Genomic DNA, 22521 nt, shown 5'->3' with positions numbered 1-22521 from the left:
AAAATTATAATATGTAAGTAGAGTTTCATCAAAGGTTTTAAGCAAAGTGGACTGAGACCAGTGCAGTGCTGCAATATTGGCTCTGCTCTGTGTTCCGAGGACTGTATGGGACATAGGAAGAGAGCTCAGTTCACCTGTGTGTGTGTGTGTGTGTGTGTGTGTGTGTGTGTGTGTGACTCTACTAGCTGGTTGACTTTGGACAAGTCACTTAATTTTTCGGAGGCTTACATTGCTCATCTCTAAAATGTGCAAATTAATAGCACATACCTCATAAGATTGTTATGAATTTAAATTGCTCTGTATGTAACATTTGTATAATGCTTGGGTCAATATATGGTGGTATTTATTACTATTAAATCATATACTCTATAACTGAAATAAGTGGTGTGATTTGACCAGAAAAGATGGAGACACGTTGGAGGCTGTCTTTCTAAGTCTTTCATGAGCAAAATAGTCCAAATTTATTCAGTGTCATGCCACGGAGTGGAGATGGGCAGCAGAGTGGCTACAGGACCGTGTTATGGGGTCAGAAAGACTTGATGGGGTATGATGAGCAGGGGAAGGGTACCGTGGTGATATTTGTCTCTTTTTCTTGCCACTTCCATCTTCCCCTTCTGTAAGGCTGCTTTCATCTCACTCCAGTGTTGGGCTGTGTGATACGGAGGTGTTGACTGTGATACTGAATTCTTGTTGGTTTATAGCAATTGGTTACAGCTCACCTGTCGCAGCTCTTGCTTTACAGCTCTTGGCATTTATTTTATTTGGGGCTTTGGGAGTCTCTAGAAAACTGGATTTGAAAGTGCAAGAAGCCCTCAAGGGAGTATGCTTATATGGGCAAGGGGCCAGGCTGGGTCTGCTTTATGCAAATGAGGTTTTCAGTCAGTGCAGTTTTGATTGGTGGAATGTTTGTCAAGCCATGCTAGGAGAATTCAGTGCTGAGTGTGACTTGCTGACTTGATTTCTCTTCTTTTCTGCTGCTCATGCCTCAATGCCCTGGGACCTGACCCTCAACAGCCTCCTGGCTTTCTTTGGTTGTTACCAGACTCAGCGTGGCACCATGGTCATTTTATGTTGTCTATCAGAGGAGAGGCACAGCCCTCAGGAAAGTTCTTGTTTGACTTGAGCTGTTGGTACAGGTATTGCACCTGGGTGTGTGTGTGTGTGTGTGTGTGTGTGTGTGTGAGAGAGAGAGAGAGAGAGAGAGAGAGAGAGAGAGAGAGAGAACGAGAGGAGAGAGAAAGAGAGAGAGAGATCCCCCATGCATATGTGATTGGGTGTGTATACTGAGTTGGGAAGAGCAACAGCTGGCCTGGAACAGTAGACATTGCTTTTGGTGCTATGGTTTGGTGGAGAGGGGGCAGCAAATGTCAGTAGATGCATCCCAAATCAGCCATGGCTGTTGCCAGGGAAAATGTGCCAGTTCTTGAAGGGATTAGAACATCTGAGTGGACACATTCCAGAATTCTGGACATTTATATCAGGTGTGATTTTGGATAAGGTGTGCTAACAGATACCCAACCTGTGCCATCACAGCTTTGAAACATTACAAGTCATTAGTTTCTACACTGCATGCCATATCTGGAAGGGATGGTGGTTTAATGTTGTGAGTTTCTCTGCTGCTCAATATTTCCTCAGAAATCCCAGATTTCCATATGCTGTTAACAAGCTGGCTCCTGTTCCTCCTCTTGGATATTTTTCCTCTACTATTCACAATTTTGGAAGCAACTTTTGAAAGAGCAGTTTGTTGGGACATAAACTACAAAACAAAACCCAACATTTCTCGCTGCTGTTAGCATTTGCTTCCCCTGTACCCCCTTCTCTGTGTAGCTTACTCCTTTATTTTACAATATGTTACCTAAGGTGTTGACTAGGGATCTTTTCCTTGGCTGTTTGAATTATGAGGAATTACATTACTTATCTCCCTAAACTTCAGTTGCTTTCCAGGAAAAATGGAGCTTAAAATATTTATCACGGGAGTTGTTATCAGAATACAGTGAGATCACATGTTAAAACAGGTGCTCAGTAAATGCTTGTCCCCATGTTACAAAGAAGGCAAGCAGGCGAGGCCATGCAAAACTTCTAGTCACTTCTGCTACAACACAATATGCACATCCTTAAAAATTACCACCAATTGGCAAAATTGTACAATAAAAACCAAAGAGTTTACTGGAAAAATAAGCTAGTGGCATAATACTCAAAAACTTTGTCGGTGACACATTAACAAAAAATATGACCTAGTAAAAAAGATAGCACAGTTTCGCACCTGTTAAATTATTAAAGGATACACAAATACAACAGATAAGGACATCACCTTGGGATATTCACTTTTGGAAGCAGATCTCAGAAGGGCGGTGGCTTGTGAGTTACTGTGAAGTGGTAGAAAGTGAGTTACATGGGTTCGTTGTGGCTCATAACACCTAGGGGAAACTGAAGTAGCTGGTAGATGTTTAGTTGTGAGTGTGTGTGCATGGGGATATGCAAAATGTAGCTCAGTTCAGCTACATAAGGTTTTTCTGCTTTCTCAGAAAGATCTGCAAAATTAAAGTTTGGTTTTTAAAATTTTTTTTAAAGACTTATTTTATTTATACAAGAACTGGGGTACAGGCTAGATGTGCGAGAGGATAAGAGGATTCACCAGAGACAGAGCGGGGAACAGAACAGGCAGAAAGACTGAAATACACTGCTGAGGGGAGCAGTGGATGAGGCAGGAGAGGTCTGCCCCACCATGTGGGTTGCTCCGCGGCCGGTGGGGATCGAACCAGCACTGCAGAGGCTGCGGACAGCTTCACAGCGCTGTTCTCAACTGCCTGCACCACCAGGGAGGCCCCAAAGTTGTTTTTTTTTTTTTTTTAAGGAAGAAATCGAGCGTAAGCAAACATAACATTTGTACTGTGTTCACACTTTTCCCTAACACAGCACTTGCATGGGAACGCATCTGTATTTTCCTAACAAACATTATAGCAGAATTAACTATACTTAGCTGGTGTCGTTGAAGGAATGACGAAAAAATGAATGACTGCTAATGGTCTAGATGATGGAAGAAGCATTATTCTACACTGTGGAAAGTGCATTTTTAGCCTTTGTGATTGGATTTTTAAAACCGAGTTTCTTAGATTTTCAAAGTACTACATTGCTGCTATAGAGCTTTTGAGGGCTCCTCCTTCAGTCTGTTCTGGGAAGAGCCCCTTCAGGGGTCACTGGGCAAAGGGAGGTGAGGTTCCCTGACCTCCTTCTCCACTTCAACCAGAATCTGCAGGGTTTTATCTGCATTTCTTTTTGTTTTCATTTGAAGAAAGGATTCTGCTGCTAATTTACAAGTCTGCAAATCACCAGTGATTCAGTGAACCACAAAGTATTGCTCAGAATATATATCATTTTTGCAAAGTGTACCTTTGTTGCACAGAAAAATAATCCTCAATTCGTACTATTGAGTTATGAATATTCCAAAATTTGTAAAATTTGAAATATCTAAGTGGGGTTCCTAATGAATGCTTCACCCCCAAACTACTCAGCCAAGTCTCATTAGCAGTGGTGCATAGAGGTGCTTCAGGTAAAATCCAGTTCCAGTTCAGGCAGATCTCAGATGAAAGGGGACGGGCTTTTAAGTCTAATGCATTTATGATGTTCCTGTCTCTTCACGAAAACACCAGCAATTCTGTGATTTTCTTTTTATTTTTTAGAGAGCTGGATTGAAAGATGTCTCAGCGAAAGTGAAAACAAACGTTACTCCAGCCACACATCTCTGGGGAATGCTTCTAATGATGAAAGTAAGTGCTTGAAACTCATTCTAGGACTCTTGACATCCTGGACGTGGTCAGAGTTGGGAGGCAAGGGATAGCACTGGAATGACAGGTGGGGCAAGTTCCCTTTCAAACCTTTTATGAAATACCCCAGACCCTCCCCATAATATTCTGCAGTCGAGAGTTCGATGCTATCAGGGTGACATGGAAACCCAGGCCACTTGTTATTTATGGATTCCTATTGTCTGAGTCCCAAAGACCCTCTTGCAGTGATGTTCCAGGGAGGCAAACGTGAACCCTGAATGGGAAAGGCCATTCTCTATGTCCCTGTGCATGTGAATTGCAAGTAGCCGTGTCATGACATGGTGGCTTAAGAGTCATGAGTGTCTGGATTGGAAAGTAAAGCTTTCTTCTGGATCTTCTGGAGTTAATGGAAAGCTATAAACTGATATATTTACACCTTCCCCTGTGTTATGTCAGACTGGGGCTTCCTGCTGTCTCATATTAAGAGCAAAAAACTACTTAGAACTTGTATTTGCCCAGCAGGTACTACCAAAGGGGGGGTGGTGCAGATGATTACAAATGTCATTTCCAGCAGGGACAGAGGTGGCTTTCTCCTGTGGCTGGGAAGGCGCATTTCCCTAGCTCAGATTTTTCAAAGTAACAGCTAGGGACCACCCACTCCATGATCACCAGGAGTGTTTGTTTGACACGCTGAGCAGCTTCCTGCCAGCATGCTTCTGGGATTGTCATTTTGTCATCACTCCAATTTATAAAATTGAGATCAATTGAACACAAAGTACATAAATCTTATGTGAATAGTTTAATGACTTTTTTTTTTTAAATAAAAAAGAATATTTCTAGCACCCCGGGAGACTCCCTCATATCGTGGCCATGAAGATATTTTTGTTATCCTCTAGGAGTTTTATTATTTTACCTTTTACTTTTATATTAAGGGTCCATCTGGAATTTTGATTGTGGGGTGAAGGAGGAGTCAGTTCTTTTCTCTCTATTTTTGAGTTCTGACTAATAGATTACCGGGCTTTTTAAAATATATATCTCCAAACGGGCACAGTTATTATAAAAAACAAGGAAAGGGAAAAAGGGACATTTGCACAGACACAAATGGGCAGGAAGGGCTGCCCCTGAAATAGGCAGGTTTATTAAGACACGCAGGCAAGAAAGCTGTCTAGATATCTAGCCTTTGAAGAGAATATCTTTCCCTCACTGGTCATAAATCAGATCATATACATGTGGATCTTTGTCTTGACTTTTATTCTTGCCCATTGGTCTGCTTGTCTATTTTGAGCCAATACCATAGTCTTTGGTTACTGCTACCTGGTGACTGACGTGAGAACTCTTCTTTTGATTGTTTTGGTTAAATTCTTATGGATTTGCACCCTGACTTGGTCCCATGAGTTCTCATTTCCAACCTGAACAAATGGGATTTGTGTCAGTGGGTCTTCACAGAGTGTCTGATCTTCACCAGCCAAGCGGACGGCTGTAGCTGTAGAGCATAGTCAGGTGCATGGCTGGTCGAGCTTCATGTCCAGGCAGAGAGCTCAGCAGTGTGGATTGAACAGACATACAGGTAGAACAGAAGTTCCTGCAGAAATTGGGCCAGGATGTTCCATGTGCACTTACCATATACAAACCTTTGTGGAAAGTCCAAAGTTTTATACGGAAGGGAAGAGCAGCAAGCCAAAATTATAACATATTTAGTATGGTAGGCCATGCTACCATTTAGTATGGTAGTATGGTAGGCAGTATGGTAGGCCTGACCATAGCCATTATTGTCTTTACCCCCTGTAAGGAAGGTGTTCCTTCCCCCATTCTACAGATGACGAACTGAGATTTGGAGGTTATGTGACTTCCTCCGTGTCATAGCAAGTGAGTGGTAGAGTTTAGACTTGAACTTAGAGCTGTCTGATTTTAGAGCTGGCCCTCTTCCTGTGATACAAACTTTCTCCTGGGGTTGCTGCTCTCAAGGAATTTTTGATGTAGAAGGGAAGCTCAAGCACCTGCCTGAATATTAATAATTCGAGGCTGATTGTGGTAAGTGTCATTGGACTGATGCAAAGTGTTCGTTCTACCTTGCGTACCGAGTGTGTTACTGGACTCCAGGATAGCCTCACTGGAAGCTTGTTAGAAATGCAGAATCAGGGCCCACTCCAGACCCGCTGAGACTCATTCTGCATCTTGACAGATACTAGCACATGTGCTAAAATTTGGGAGAGGTTACAGGTTGGAAGGCATCTCGGAGGAGGTGGCATTTGTCCTGGCTCCTCTCGATGGTGATGGTAAAGGACTGGGAGGCAGAAAGTCACAAGGCAGGTTTTGAGCTGGGAGAGTTGTCCAGAGTTTGGCTTGAGTAGAGAGGTTGAAGTATCATGGGAAATAGGGCCAGGGAGGTGAGCTTGGATCATGTTACTGAGGGACTTGGAAGCTGACTGGAGGAGCAGCTAGTCACTGTGCAGTCTTGGAAAGGTCCATCTGCTTCTCTGAAGGTGGATTAGAGCCAGGGGACACTTCAGAGGCTCCCCTGGTCCAGTTTGTGGTGATGAGGCTGTAGACCAGGGCAGTGTTAGCAGAATGGAGGTTGCAGGGAGAAGATGGGATGCCTCGTGATCTCTGACACCCTCCCTGGGAAACAGACAGTTAAATGGAACCCAGCAGTGCAGAGCCTTCTGGCCTTCAGTCGCTGTTTCCTTCATGTCTAAATTGAATGACTCCAGCCTCTAGCCTGTGTCAGAGGGAAGTCCAGAGTCTTTATCTCCAAGAGTGCTCAGATGTGTGTGTGTGTGTGTGTATGTGTGTTGTATATGTTTGTGGTAGATGTGTGGAAAGGAAATTCTTTTTCTCCTAAGATGTTCATACTGTGTCCTGTCCCTTTGCCCTTTGGCGGCCCTGACCTGCCATTCCCTGTCCTGCCACCCCGCTGGGAGAGCTCCCTGCTCCTTTCCCCTCCCCCGACCATCACCCACTGGCCATGGCTGGTGCTGGGTTGAGAGCACAAGGAAGGGGGAGTTGGAATCCAGGGCCGTGATGGCACAGCTGGGGTTGCAGTGGCCTGCATCTTAATGTGACTCACTGTCACATTCAAATCTCATCGCATTTCACCCTCGCTGGGGCTGCTGTGTCAGTGAAAGTTACCCATGTCTGTTTACCATCCCTCCATCCATGGATCTGGATCTGGATCTGAATCTAGCTCTGTCCCCACTCAGCTCACTCAGCATGTCAGTTTATTGTCTAATTTGGGCTCTTGTAACTTCATAAGAAGGGGTTGCAGAGGAGAGACGCATAGTTAAACTGTTTCATATTCTCATTGAGTCGTGGACAACAACCTCCCCACCCCAGCACACTCTCTGCACCCCACTCCGCCCCATCCCCAACTGCCAATAGCAGGAAGGTGTTCAGATGGGGAAGGCAGTGACTTAAAGAGGAGGAGGAAGGACAGAGGGGAGCTCCACAGTGTCCCCCATGGATGGTTTCAAAATTAGATTGCCCCCCAGACTTCACTACCACATGACAGTACAGTCTACTCGCCTTTTAGCCCTGGTGCAAACTCCTGACTGCTGAGGAGACCAGGTGCTTACATTGTGATTTAAGACCACCTCCCAGGCCCTCCCGTTCATAACCCTCTGTGTCCACTTCGTCATCACCTGTCCACTTCCTGGGCATCTGTCCTGATCTCTTGTGGAGAATTCTGGAGCACTCTGCTCCGAGCACTCTGCTCATGGACCATAACTCCCTGGGGGATGTGAGCGTATCTGATTAAATCCTGCCAGGATTTAACATAATCAGGCCTGGTACATAGCTGATGCTCAGTGAGTGTTTGTTAAGTAAATGAATCCCAGGAAAGCAAAATACCACAAGCCATACCAGATTATGCTTATTTATAATTTGCTTTCAGTTTTTGGCTCCATAGGACTACTCAATCATTTGACTAGACTCTTCCTTAGATGGCGCCTCTCCCCAAGGGCCATTTAATTGGTTCAGATTTAATTAGAATATTTTTGAATAGATAATGCATTCACATGGTAGTGAAGTCTTGGTCCCACCTCTGTCTTTCCTCCTCAGCTCCCTAGCCATAAACACTTTTATTGTTTTATAGTTTATTCATCCAGTATTCCTTTATGCAAGTGAAAAATTCAGCTATATCTTCATTTTTGCCACTTTCCTGCACAAGAAGTAGCATCCCCTGTGCACTGTGCTGTAACTTGTGTTTTTCACTTTATAATCAACCCTGGAGTAAGAACATAGGGAGCATCCTCATTCTTCCCTTGTTTAATCTTTTTCACGGTTACGTAGTATTCCATTGCGAGCTGACTCATACTTCAGTTAATCAGATGGGCTGGTGCTGGGCCATTTCCAAACTTTTCCCATAACAACAACCTGCAATAGATGACCTGTGTGTGGTCATTTCCTCTGTGTCCAGGGGAAGCTGTAGAGTCCATTTCCAGACATGGGGCTGCTGGGCAGAGGGCACGTGGGATTTCAGTGGATCCTGCCAAATGACTTTGCATGTGGGCAGACACCATTTCATGCTCCCCCTGCCTGGTAGGAGGCACCTGCTTCCCACGGCCTCCCAGCAGATTGTGTGGTCGGCTTGGCATCTTGCCAATCTGATAAGTGGGAAATGGTATTTTAGTGCAGTTTCCTTTTCATTGATCGAGATTAACCATCTTTTCACATTCAGAAACCTTTATATTTTTCCTTCAGCTGTATGCCATGTGTATTGCTTGTTTTTTCCTCGGGGTCTTGGTCTGTTCTTCCTGGTTCTATAGGAGCACTTTCTTTCTGTGTGGGGAGATGAGCCCCTGGGCTCTGGTATGATTGCAGTTTTCCCAAGCAGACAATTCAGTATCTTTGTACTTCTAGTGTTTTTTTTTGTTTTGTTTTGTTTTGTTTTGTTTTTACCCCCCATAGAAGCTTTGGATATTTTTTATATAGTAAACTTTATCAATATTTTATGGCATTTGGGTTTTGTATCAAACTTAGAAAGGCCTTTTCCTACTCCAAGGTTATGAAGGAATTCGCCCAGGGGAGGTGAAAGGGAGCAGGTGTGGGGCTCCCTTGGAGCAATGCTGCCAACATCACAGTTTTGTTTGGGACTTAGCCCTGTTCCCACGGGGAGAGGGGTTTGTTGCCAGAGGCTGATGTCCACTGCCAAAGGCCCGGGTCCAGGCACCCTGATCATCAGCTGGTGCTCTTGGCAGTGACTGGCAAGCAGTGGACAAGGGGAAATGAAATGCTTGGCAGTCCGTGTTCCCAACAGGTGAGGTCTGGCCAGGTGCAGCCAGGCTTGTGTAATGAACGGAAATAGAATTAGAACTTAGGAGTGAAACTCGAGAGTCACATAAACTTGAACCTTTCCTGGGATTTGAAAAGAAGTAATTAATTTAGAAACTTTCTCCCTCAATGTTAAGCTCTACCACATTGACTCCAGGCAGGAAATATTCTAGAATAGGTCCCCCAATGTTGTGAGTTCAGTCAACATAGAGGCAGAAATGATGAGGCAGATAGTAGGTTCTTGAAAATCTTTAGTCCAATGCTATAGGTTCGTGAGAAAGTGAGGTTTGGGTTCAAGGAGGTTTTGAAGTCTATTAGACTGAGCCCCTCTCCTGGCTTCACCACTATGTCACCTCCAACAAATGACTTCATTTCCCTAAGTCATGGTTTCTTCTTCTGTAAAAGGGGTTGTGACTAATAATTAGAACCTTCCATTGATCAAGCACAAATATGCATTAGGCACCAGATTTGATGTTTCAGATGCATGAAATCACTCACTGGCTTAGGCAGCTGTGAAAATTAAATGCAATGAAATGAAGAGCCTTGCACAGTGTCTGGCACATTACAGGCTCAATAAATGTTCCCTGGCAGTGTGCTATTTTCCATGCTTACTGAAACCAGGTGAGTAAGCTCAGCATTTAATTGTGGGATTATTGTAGCCACTCATTCATTCCACAAATACTTCTTGAACCCCTACCACATGTCGATGCAGGAGACACAGTGATGAGTGTCGCCCATGCCTATGGAGCTTACAAACTAGCAAGGTAGCTGCACCGATCAAGCAGTAACCACACCCTGCAACAAGGGGCCAGCCGGGTGGAGGGGTGATATGATCTTGCAGGTCCCCTTGTCTTTGTCACTCACCTTCTCCACCCTACCCTGACTTCATCTAACCATCCTTGCCTTCTGGTGCCCATCGCAAGTCTGCTACAGGGATCAGCTTCTTCCAGGAAGCCTTCTCTGTTTTTTCACACCATCTGGGTTAGCAGGCTCCTCTTTACCTACCTGTATCACAGCATTTCTCATAGATGAATATTTGTAATCTATTTGATGATAGGGAATGTGAACTTTGAACCTCAATTAGGAATAGAATAGATCTGAACTGTTAGCAACAACTTTAATATAGTATATTAATTGTAGTATATATTAATATGGTATATTAATGTGTCTACATGTTGATTCTCAACACAGACACCTGAAAGTTTATGAAGTCATATGCAAAGTTTGATAAAAAGTAGATTGTATTAAAAAAAGAAATGTTCCCCACTCCCCCCAAATAATTTCATTCTTCTAGTTCATAGGCCTATATTTCAAAAATTGTATACAATTGCTATTATTATATTTTGAATTTTGTTCAATAAAAGTTCTATGGAAGTTTATTTTCTCTTGTTATATAAGTGTTACATAATATTCTTGGTTTTCCCTCTTGGCTCAAAATCCCCAAGACATTTACTCTCTGACCCTTTGTAGAAACAAGTGTGCCAGCCCCTGCTCTATTGTACTGCTAACCTGACTCTTCTGCACACTTACCTCTCACCACCCTGCACTAAGTGTCTTTTCTGTTGGGGTTACAAGGAACAAGTGAGGTCGATATGTCCTTAGGTTCAAATGGTTGAGTCAAATGTCTGGTTTTGTTTGGGAAAAAATAGCAAGGTGGGTGAAGATAGGCTATGATCCAGTGATGAGGAAGAGATAATGTTCAATCTCAAACATACTATGTCTAATAAATAAGCAAAGGGATGTAAACATTTTCTGTAAAAATTCACTTCCTCCATTTTTCCTCATGAAACCTGGTGAGTCTGACTTGCTGGAAAAGCCAAGCACATTGGCTTTCCAAGCATCTGTTCTGGAGGAAGCATGGTCCTTTGGGACTTGGGAGAGCTGACCTTTGACTTTTCCCTACTGAAGTTAGTTCCCTTTTCTTTCCTTTACCAGATGAGGAAAAAGAAAATAACAGAGCCTCCAAGCCTCACTCCACCCCTGCTACTCTGCAATGGTGAGTTCTGTCTCGATGGGTGCCCATTTGATTGTGTCTTCCTGCTTATGGGCTAGGCTGTTGCTCGACTGTTTGGATATTGTCTGGGTAACTAAGAACCCACATGCGATTAATTGAATTTGCAACTATCTCTAATGGATACACCTGTATTGCAAAAACTGTACACACCTGAAATGCTCAGCTTAGGTCTAACCTGAAGATTTCAATATTCATGTCTACTTTATTTGGGGATAGATTCCACCACCACCCCCCCACATTCATCAAAATGTGGGCAAGAACTAGATTCCACATGGACGATTTTAATTCATTTTAATAGAATCCATTACAATAATTAATAGTATTACACAAATTATAGACTATTCCTGTTCACCCCATCAGGGAGCCCTTAATGATTTAATAAATCAATTGCAACTATTCTGCGATTATTTTAACTTTAGTAACATTAACAGGAAATATCTCCCAGAACGACTTTCTCGCTAATATTTGGAATTCCTGGAGGTCACATGTTATTTGATGATGGTTAAGTCATTGCACTCATGTTTACAGGTAAATTCTCCTCTAAGAGTTTTACTTAGAAATTGTGTTGTGGTTTTGAACACCAGACTGTCTATGCCTGACAGAGACTCACCCCTCAGAATATCTTGTGAACCAGGGGCTATTATTCCCCTAGTGTTGCAGCCCAGCAAAACTGAAGAAATGAAGAAACAAAGAGGAAGAAGAGAAGCAAGTACCAGCCTCCATGCTGGGCACCTTGATAAGTGTTTCAGTTGGTTCTGAGTTCTGCAAAGCTGGCAGTATCGTGCCCAGTCTACAGACGGGGAAAACCAAGCTTAGCCAGTAAATCATTTGCCTGAACATACACCCAGCCATGAAGCAGGGACCTGGCTGGGTCTTTTTAACTACTGTGCCATGCTTTGGAAGAAAGGAAGAGAAAAATCAGGAAGAAAGGTGAAGCACAGATCAGGAAAGGAAGCAGATGGGCTCTACAGAGCAAATAGTATTAGATTCTCTTGTCTAATCCACGCACAGGTGAGAGGAAAACAACATTGGGGAAGCTTGTAGGGATGTAACTCAATCCTCACTCAACAGTCAGCTCGTTTTGCTACAAGGATAGCAAAGGTTGTTCCCAAGAGTTCCATTTCCAGCTTTTTGGCTTGTTTCCATTATTTTGTTCCTGTATTCTTTTTCTCATTGCTTTTGCCATTTTTTGCTTTATTTAAAATTCTACTCTGCTTCCCTGGTCAAATATCCTTCTGGCCACTTCCCCCAGTATTAGCTCCCCCAGTATCATGGTCACACACATTCCCATAGTGCTGGGACATAGAATGAGGCATCAGTGTAAAGGACTTTGGGAGTGTGAGCTTCTAGAAATGCAAGGAATGCACAGACACACTTACTTAAGTGACTTGAGACTGTTATACCTTTCAGAACAAAAACTTTGAAGGGGACAAACTGAAAATCATCTTGCTTGTATCTGTTTTTCTGTGCTGTCTGCTGTCTGCCTGGCAGAGCAAGGCTCTAGGCTGTGCAGTCTCTGGTCAGACTGCCAGCACTTCCCTCCCAGCTCTACCGCTGTGGAAGCTTGGACGAGGTCCTTGGCCTCCAGGTTGCTTGGGCTACTCACCTTGGCTAGAGCGTATGGCAGCCATGAAAAGGAATGAATTAGTTAGAATGAAGAGCTTGGGCAGTGTCTGGTGTGGAGCCGATGCTTAATCAAACTTAGCAGCCATTCATCACTCAGCAAACATCTCCCTTCTGGGTCTCATAAGGACACCCTGTCCTTCCTGACATATGCACCGTTCTCTTCCTATTTATACCTAGTTTTGTATTAAAAATTTGTTGTTCAACATAAAGGGTCACATGGATCATTCCAGAAAAAATTTCTTCTCCCAATTCACAAAGTCAGGTGAGGGATTTAAAAAATATATATATCTGTATACAGGTATATATGCTTTTATGGCTAAATCAGTTATGATTTGTAAATTACGATTATCAAAAGGCATCAAGTTGTTCAAACATCAATGCCCTTTTTATTATCTTTTTAAGTAGAATTTTGGTCATCAAATAATTCAAGAAACGTTTACTGGGACCTACTATTTGCCAGGCCTTGTTTTAGGTCCTGGAAATGCAGTAGTAGATAAGATAGATCAAGAGTAGAGGTTGAGTGGAAAAAGACAGGTAATCATTTTTTCAAATGATGATACTAATGACAAATGCACAGGATTCTATTATAGAGCACCAGGGCTGTGCTGAGGAATTGCCCTTGGCGGATGTGATGGCACCTCAGAGGCCAATTTGAGTGGTGAGGAGAAGCATCCCAGAAAAGGTGACGTTTAAGAGGATATTTGTATGACAACAAGTCCTCACTGACACCAGGACAATGTGACCACCAGGGCCTGGGGGACATCCCAGGCAGGGGAACAGCTTGTCCAAGGCTGTGCTTTTGAAGGTCAGGCTCTCACAGAGGAGAACTGGGCAGAGCTGCGCGTGAGGTGGCTGGACTAGGGCCACTGGGAGCCTGCTGCCCTGGCCTCTGTGGCCCCAGGGAATTCTGAAACCGGGGCTGGGTGACAGATGCACAGGATTCAGGCTTTAGTTCCCCCACTTTGCCCATCATTATGTAGGCTGCCCCCCAGAGGGGGATAACTTAAAGTAAGGCAGGCCCCTTCATGTTGTGCTGAGGACAAAGCCCCTTGAACACTCAGCCTCAGGACCTACCTCCCAGCAGTGGGGAAGGAGGCCTTAGCCCCTAAGGGCGACCTAACCCTAACCCACCACAGCCTGCAGGACAAGAGCGGCTGGACAGCAAGTCGAGCTTGCTCACAAGCCACAGAAAGTGTCCCCGAGTGGCTGGAGGGCAGTGAGCAAGGAGGCCACCACACAGATGAGCGGAGGAGGTCAGGAAGGGGGCCTGTAAATAGAGGGGAGAAAATGAGGACATTTTTCTTGACTTCCATTGGAACAGTCCTGCTTAAACCTATAGTGGAGGAGATGTGACGCCCTGTATAAATTCTACATGAAAAAAAATTTAGACTATAGTTTCAGTATAAAAAATGTTGGCTCTCAAACTGGATGCACCTTTCATTTTACAAGGAAAGGTAACATGATTTATCCTGTGTCTCTTTTTGCTCTGGCCACCAGGGAGTTCAGAGCTAAATCTGATGCCTATGTGCTTTGTAACACCTTCCTTCGACTCACTTTCTTCTTTTTCTTTTGCTAGTTTTTCATGAAAAGGCAAGTTATGAATAAATCTAATAAGTTTCTATTTTTTTTAAAGATTTTATTTATTTATTTATACAAGCACTGGGTACAGTCAGAAGTACGGGAGGGTGAGAGAATTCACCAGAACCAGAGGGGAGAGTAGAGCAGGCAGACTGACGAAGTACACTGCTGAGGGGAGCAGCGGGCGGCAGGAGAGGTCTGCGCACCATCTGGGACCCTTGCCCAGTGGCCGGGGATCGAACCGGTGCTGCAGAGGCTACGGGCAGCTTCGCAACCCAGCACTCAACCACTGCACCACTGGGGAGGCCCCAGTTTTTATTTTATTGACACACAAAAAAAATACATTTCCTTGCTTAGAAGTGAAAACATGAATAAGAAGTAACGCTTTCATTCAAATTCCTTGATGCGTCCCCTCCAGCGCAACCCTGTTGCCAGTGAGAAGTGTGTGTGTGTGTGTGATTTACTGCCCCTTGCCTGTGCATTTACATGCATATGCACTGATAGGAGGAACTTCTGGATTGTGATTTTTTTTATTTAGGATTGTCTCCTTTTTAGAAGAATGCAGACATATCACACGAAAAATATTTCATGTCACACTATATTGATCTAACCTTGCTTTTTTCCCCAGTAGAATGTCCTGACACTATGCCCAGATTACTCCAGAGAGGACAACCTCTTTTTTGAATTTATTTATGCATTCATGAACTGAGGTGTAGGCCAGGTATGAGGGGGTGAGAGGATTCACCAGAGACAGAGTGGGAAGCAGAACAGGCGGATCTACTGAAATATACTGCTAAGGGGAGCAGCGGGCAAGTCAGGAGAGGTCTGCTGCGCCATGTGGGCCAGCTCCCTGGTGGGGGATCAAACTCATGCTGCAGTGGCTGCCGAAAGCCTGAGAACACTGTCTTTAACCCCTGTGCCACCAGGGAGGCCCAAGAACAACCTCATTTTTGAACTGCTACTCAGGATTCCATGCTAGCAGCAGCAACAGCAGCAGGATTCTGCACATTTTGGTTGTGTCCAGCATTCACCTGCGCCATTGCAAATAGGGCCCCGAAGGCCATCTTCCCCCGCACCCACCAGCACAGCTGTGTTTCTCTTGAGTATCAACAAAAAGTTTCTGGAGTGCAAAATTGCCCACTCAAAGGGCTTAACCATTCTACATCTTTGCCCACAGTACAAATTGCTTTTTTGAAAAAACCAAGAGCCTCGTCGCATCACCCTATGAGGCACTCACATGCCTCATGATGTCCCTTCTGCCCGGGGGTCCTCAGCCTCAGAGGCCGCAGTCCCCGGAGAAGATGTGGGGACCTCCCATCCCGGAGCAGTGGCTGGCCCCAGAGCACTGCCCTGCACCCCTGGGGCTCCGGGCTGGCTTTTGGAATTGGGTGAGGAGTATTCGCTTCTCCACCTTCCCCCTCCTTGTCATGAGCCCCCTCCCCATCGCCCTAGAGACCATCCTGCTCTAAGAACAAATAATACAGCAGCCAAGCAGCCCAAAATAATCGGGGCCACGTGATTGAAGGCAGCTCCCAGCTGAAAACAGGCAAATATTGTCAAATGCCTTCTGCCAAACACTTTCCAGCATCCTCGGTCACGAGGTTAGCAAAGCCCACCCCCTGGGGCCAGGGCTCGCCACTGGAATCCTGGCCACACAATAACCTCTATTCACTCGGAGGATTTGGGGATGGAAAGCAGCCTGCCCCTCCGTCCTTGCCTCTCCCTGCCAGCACATGTCCCCTCCCGGCCCCGCCCCCCACACACCTCCCTTGTCACCCTGTCACTTGGGCGCCGTCAGGGTGGAGGGAGGCCTGTTCCCCTTCTGCACTTTACACAGACGGGCAAGCTCTTCCCCGGGGGAAGAAGATAAAGACCCAATTGTCACTTTCTTGAGGGGCCAACGGCTTTGGGGGGTTGAAGGTTTTCTATATTTCAGATTAATATTTCAGATTAAGCAAAAGAAATTTATTGTTTCTTTTAAAAGTGTTTTTGGAGGCCAGAGGCCAAAATTGGGCTTGGTTCTGCTCCAGAGAACTGTATGGTCAAGTTTTAGGCCAAATCAAGGCTCCTGGGCGAGGCTCCCTGGGCATAACCTCCTCCCCGGATTTATGTGCGTCTCTATTTAGTGATGACATGACATTATTTGTTTCCCTAATGCGAGTTAGACCACCTGGTTCCAGAAAGGGAGGCTGAACATCCTTAGCTCTGAAAGCAACTTATGTCCTGAAAGCCCACAGGTGTGACTGTGTCCTGTGAATGCTGCAGGTGAGGGTTGTGTGAGCTCTGTCTATATTCTGGGTATTAACCCTTAGCTGACATGTGCTTTGCGGATCTTTTCTCCCATTTGACAGGTTGCCTTTTCATTTTGCAACAAGTTTTCTGATCTGTGCAAAAGTCCACTTCCCTCCCTCCCTTCCTTCTCCCCTTTCATGTCCTGCCTTCTGCAGTTTCCCGAGTCCGTTCAGGGCACAGAGCTAGGAGATATGCTAACATGAATAGGAATTTGCCTTGGGCCTTGCCCTCAAAGGACTTTCAACCTAAGGCATAAGACGGTACCTGAATACTTCCGGTAACAGAACAATACTGACAGCTACGCTTCAGTGACTGTTCCCCGGGTGCCAGCTAGAGGGCGGAGGGCGGTGCATGGGCTCCTGTCTGGTCCTCTCGAGAAACCTTGGGAGCCCGCGCTGGCTACTGTTGCCTTCATTTTACAGACAAGGAAGGAGAGCCCCAGCGTTCAGGCAACACCCCGAGGCTATAATGCTTGAAGTGGTGGAGGCAGGATTCACATGCAGTGACCCCAGGCTCCCCAGCATAGGGCTGTCCCTCCACCTGAAGCTCACATAGGGTTATAATGCAATAGAAAAGAAATAAAGAAAATAAAATGCAGCCAGTGTTGTCTCAGTGAAGGCTGCCCGGAAGCTGTGAGAACTTTGGGAGCAGACGCTCCCTCCTCGAGGCGTAAAGCATTCTCCCCGCAGCTGGCACTCAGCGGTGGGTGTGCAAACCATGTCCACTCTCGGCATGTTAGCATGTGAATGAATAAGTGAAATTTGGTGAGGAAGAAATGATTAAGCATGGATTAGCAGATTGGGCTGGGTGGGAATTAAGCATAGCTTTAAGGAAGAGCGATTCGGGCTGAGCCTTTAAAGACTGAGCAGAGGGTGCTCTGCCCATGGAGGGAAGGTGGAGGGTACATTTGGGGTGGAATTTGGCTAGCTGTGTTTGAGGAATGGTTAATGGTCCAGGTGGCCAGAGGGAAGTAGTCAGAGGTCAGGTGGCAGAGGCTTTGGCGGCTAAGGGAAGGAATTTGAACTTCTCTGGAGAGGCAGAGGGAGCCATAGAAAGCTCTAGAGGACTGTCTGGCTTTGGCCACTTAGTTAACCACCACCCCATATGTAAAGCCTCATATCTCCCTGGCAATCTCAGTAATAATTTATTACTTTTAGCAATTTTTAAAAATCCTGTTGTCTTTTCTTTTGGTAAATAGAAGGAAAAAAATGTTCTGTTCTGGATATGTCTCCAAGGACTGGAGAAGTGGAGACTTTGAGCTGAAAGCCCGTGTATACATAGAAGAAAACACAGATTTAAAATGAGAACAGAGGGAACAATTAAGCTGGGTGCTGAGACGTTTGCTCTGTATTGTAAGGTGCTAATACAAAGCTTCCTCCATGTGCCCTAAGATGCCGCATGCCGAAACCTCGTGAGGAGGTCTTTTTAAAAAATGTATACTGCAGATAATGACTCATGTTGGCTCGTAGACGGAGTTCATTATCTCTCCATAATAGGATAGGCTCGATTCAAATATGATCAAGTTGTTAAATAGAAAATCAGAAAATGGGAGAAATGGGGCATTTTTTGTGCGTGATCATTAAAACCCCAGGTATAATAGAGAATTGTTCCCCATGTCAGGCTAATGATGTCCTCTAAAAGTGAGGAGGAAAGGGGAAATTTCATCAGATATGGAGAGAAATAATTAACTGCCTTTCTTCCTGCTATGCCTTGCTCAAGGAAGCGGACGTTCCAATTAGCAACTTCGGCACACCCGGGCCTCTGGGTTCTGCGAGGGGTTTGGGATAAGGTGTCACGATGCTATTCCTGTAGAAACTCATCAGGCATTAGAGTTGCCCTTAACACCAATTACGTCTATTTGTTCATAGGGCTTATTAAAATGCTTCATAGTCATAAGCCACCTCGGTACCTTGAGGCGAAGCAGCTCTGGTAAGGGGAACAAACGTGGGTAGAAATGTGGTTATTTAGAGAGAGGACTCTGGCCTTTGGCAGGTGACTGCTTAATTAGCTCAGCTCATGTGAACAGTGACTTACACCATCTGACCCAAATAGTTTGTTGCCGCTATGGGTTCATTTAATGGGATGTAATTTAACCTTGATCTTATCTTTTAATCCCCATCTCTTGGCCAGATTTAATGAGCAAACAAGCCATAAGGACAACAGATATAAACTGAGGCACAGGAGGAAGAGAGCTTAAGCACCATAACTAATGAGGAGGAGCCAGGAATTTACCTGGGACCCTGTGCTTTTTAACTCCATGGCATTTCCCCCCAGAATTTGCCTCTCCTACATTTCTTTTTTTTTTTTTTATTGTTTTTATTTATTTATTTATTTATTTATTTATACAAGCATTGGTTACAGTCAGAAGCGCGGGAGGGTGAGAGAATTCACCAGAGCCAGAGCGGGGAGCAGAGCAGGCAGAAGGACTGAAGTACACTGCTGAGGGGAGCAGCGGGCCGCAGGAGAGGTCTGCGCCCCATGTGGGACCCTCCTCCAGTGGCAGGGGAGCAGCCAGGGATCGAAGTGGCGCTGCAGAGGCTGCGGCCAGCTTCGCAACCCAGCGCTCAACCACTGCGCCACGGGGGAGGCCCTCTCCTACATTTCTTAATGCTGTATCCCGTGCAACCCCCATTCACCCAATGGGCTCAATTAGGAACCTGAAAACTTGCCTGAACCTGAAAACTTCATTTCTCTTACTCTTCTCACATCACACAAATGTTCTCCCTGCCCTCATAGACCATCACTGATTGATTCATTCATTCATTCAATAAATACCATTGATCAGTCACTCTGTGCCAGCCTCAGTCGTCTACCATGTCCACCAGCCACAGAGGTGCCAGAGTGACCCTTCCAAGAGCAAATTGGATCATGCCACTCCCATATTTTAAAAACTCAGCTGGCTGTCTATCATTTAAAAGACTCATGTATTGTTTACAAAATGAATTCTGATGGTTTGAAATGCTGGTTGAATCGTGTCCATGAATTTTTTTTTCTGGCCGAAGTTAATTTTAGGAAATCACTAACAAAGACAAGCAAAAAGGGATACTTACCCTTCCCCACAACTTGCCCTGAAGAAAGTTCCAGCTGCCCCATTCATGTGTCTGCAAGATGTTCCACGATATAACAGTCTAAAGAATGAAATCAAACCTTTTAAAGGCAATTGCTCAGTCTAAGATGAAATCTATGAAACTAGGGTTTTTTTTTTGTTTGTTTTGTTTTACATTCTATGTATTTAATCCATTGCTGGCAAATGGAACACACTAAGCATTAAATTAATGGTAGTTGTTGTTGTTATTGATGACGTTATTATTGTTATTCCTACAGCCTCCCAGAAACACGTGGGTTTTCCTGCCTCTGAGTCTTTATTTCTTCAGTCCTCTCTGATATCGCTCCATTTCCTTCTGAAAATAACGTGTTTGTAGTACCGCTTGAACTCAGGGGTTACTAAACTCTTATGCCAGGCCATATTCTTGTGTCTGGCATTTAATGGTTCTCCACGCCCCACCCCACGGTTCTTGCATACTTCTCTGCAAGCATCCGCATCCGCTCAGGCAGTGTCTCTGTCGTTCAGAGCACATGGCACATTTGTCTCCCAGCTCTGCTGTCCTCTTTGCCTGAACCCCTTTTATCTCCCATTTACTCTCTGCATGACCATGGGCACATGGGTTCCAGTCTCTGAGCTTCAGTCTCCTCATCTAAAAAAACATGGGTGCAAAACCTCCCTCCTATGGTTATTGTGAGGATGGAACGAAGGAGGCAATGGAGACCCAAGGGTGCTACCTCTTGTGGCTGCAGAATCCCGATCCTAGTTTGTCCAGGAAACCTCAGTTACCTACTCTCATTTACACACTGGTCTCTGTTTTCCCATCTGTGGCCAGGAGCTTGTGGTACTTTCTAATTTATTTCTGTGCATTATTCCCCCCAAACAGATTGCAAAAGTGAACTAGGACACAGATCGTATCCTGTGTCAACACAAGAGACTACGAGAGCCAGATAAGGAGTAAAAAGTAGATGGGGTGTAGGAGAAACTGGGAGGAGTGAGGACTCTGGCCAAGCTGAGGGCACATGTAGCTCTGGCCAGTTGTCATGTGGGAGTGTGGGCCCAGGGTTGCCACATCTCAGCCTTTTCAAAAGAAGTCAGAAGTCCAGATTCCTCAGTGAAATGTCCTGAATTTTAAAAGTTGGGCCAGCACTCTTTAGGCCAAGCAAAGCATGTCTGGAGGCCTAGTTTGTGAAAGCTGTCTTCTTCAGATAGATGGTCCCTACAAGTCTCAGCATAAGCTGGTTTTTAGGACCCCTGAACTCACATTTATAGAGAAACAGTACTGAGAATGGCATTTAGGGGTCTAGGCTAAGCGAGAAGACCTCTTCTCAGTCATAGCAAACCTCAGGCTCTAGACAGTCCTAAAAATCCTCATCTCTGTGTGAAACCATTTTCCTCCAAGGAAACACATTTGGAGTCCCCATTTACAATGTCGGCGACACATACTCATGTAAACTCTTTCAACATAGGGCTTCTATTTTGTTCTCTGCTATCTCCTTAATGTCCAGAGCATTGACCGTCACCCGAAAAATATTTCCTGAATTAAAGTCCACCCATGTCTTTATGCACCTGTCCTCTGTATGCAAACAAGGACCATCTTGCTCACTGTGGAATCCCCATGGTGGATGATAAGAGATAAATATTCATTGAATGAATTTATGTTGAATGAATCTATGTCTCAGTCACAGGTTCATATACTGAGCACCTATTGTATGCCAAGGAACATGCTGGACTTCCAGGACGTACAAGTGAATCAGTCACTGTCCCGGCCTCAAGGAATGAGGTTGCCTGGAAAGGATTGCATCAACTATTTCTTGGAACACTTCTAAAAATTGTCAGGGGTTACTCAGTATTCCCCTTCCCAGAAGCGGGGGGCGTGGGTGTGATGACCTGGAACTGCTCGGCACAGACTTCTTCATTTATCCGAGCCTCCCTAGGGTTGTATTCATCCATGGGGTTTGGATACGAAACGATTGAACTGATCTCCTTTCAACATGTCGGAGTGAGTCAAGTGAGCGCTACTCTTTCAAGTGGGCACCTCGGGAGGCCGTGTCCTCATTCCACTTCAGTTACGACATCGCTGGACCACTTCTTTGGCAAGTGCCCTCGGAGAAAGTTAGAAGCCACTTGAGGACATTTATTTCATTGCTTTAGAATCATGCCTTAATTTTAACCCCCCCCCACAAAAAAAAAAAAAAAACAATGTTTGGGAGAAAAGGGTTATTCCAGTTTCCTTATCCCTCCAACTTGGTTTTCCATGTTGTTTCCTAAAATCCAATGGGTGATCACAGGAGAAATCCTTCCTGCTGGTGATTTATAGAACTGAGACTCGGAAGGCAGTGGGCCCAAAGAGAAGTTCACACATTGTTATGTGTCCCCAAATATTTATGTGCCCCCAGTGGGTTTGTGACAAAAGAGGCAGGGTTCTCTTAGATGCCTCCATTCTGGTATTTGGGTTAAAGAAGGAAAAATGAGTGGTATCTAGTTTACTTTATCTGCCTAATATCTAGCACAGGTTCTGGACATATAGGCATCCCCAGAAGATCTTATGGGGAGGAGAAATGAATGATGAGGTCTGATATCCATATGCCAGCTACCATCCTGGCACATGACATCTTGGTGTCACAAAAACCTCCTCAGGCAGTTAGGGTCATCGCCTCCAAAATGGTACGGAAGCCTGAGGTTACCAAAGCTGCAAGTATCTAGCTTGGATTTGAATTTCAGTCTAAAGCCCCTTCACTGAACTCCTAACAGGCATAGAATTTAAGACTCTGAGAACAGCAAAGGAGAAGGTGATCCTAAAGAAGAGGTTCTGTGCCCTCCTGTGATTGTAAAACCTTCCTGGGTCAGCAGATCGTGACTGTTCCTCTGCCCATTCTCCCCCTGGGCATTGTCTTCCCCGGCTTTCCCACTGTACTGCTCTTATTAGCCAAGAT

At 44.9% G+C, this 22521-nt stretch overlaps 1 protein-coding gene across 1 annotated transcript in view; it reads left to right on the top strand.

The window, feature by feature from the left end:
- RFX4 (regulatory factor X4) overlaps window positions 1-22521 on the top strand; it is a gene marked incomplete at both ends in the record, with an annotated part of 108838 nt that overhangs the window by 18661 nt on the left and 67656 nt on the right. The window contains 2 exons of the mRNA XM_084255783.1: window positions 3681-3767; window positions 10968-11028. Coding sequence (XP_084111909.1) covers window positions 3681-3767; window positions 10968-11028 — 148 coding nt within the window. The remainder of the gene's footprint in view (window positions 1-3680; window positions 3768-10967; window positions 11029-22521) is intronic.

This window comes from Talpa europaea (genome assembly GCF_964194135.1).
Source record: "Talpa europaea genome assembly, chromosome: 15".
NCBI classification, from domain to species: Eukaryota; Metazoa; Chordata; class Mammalia; order Eulipotyphla; family Talpidae; genus Talpa; species Talpa europaea.
Note: the sequence above shows the minus strand (reverse complement) of the source record. Positions and strands in the feature narration are given on the sequence as shown.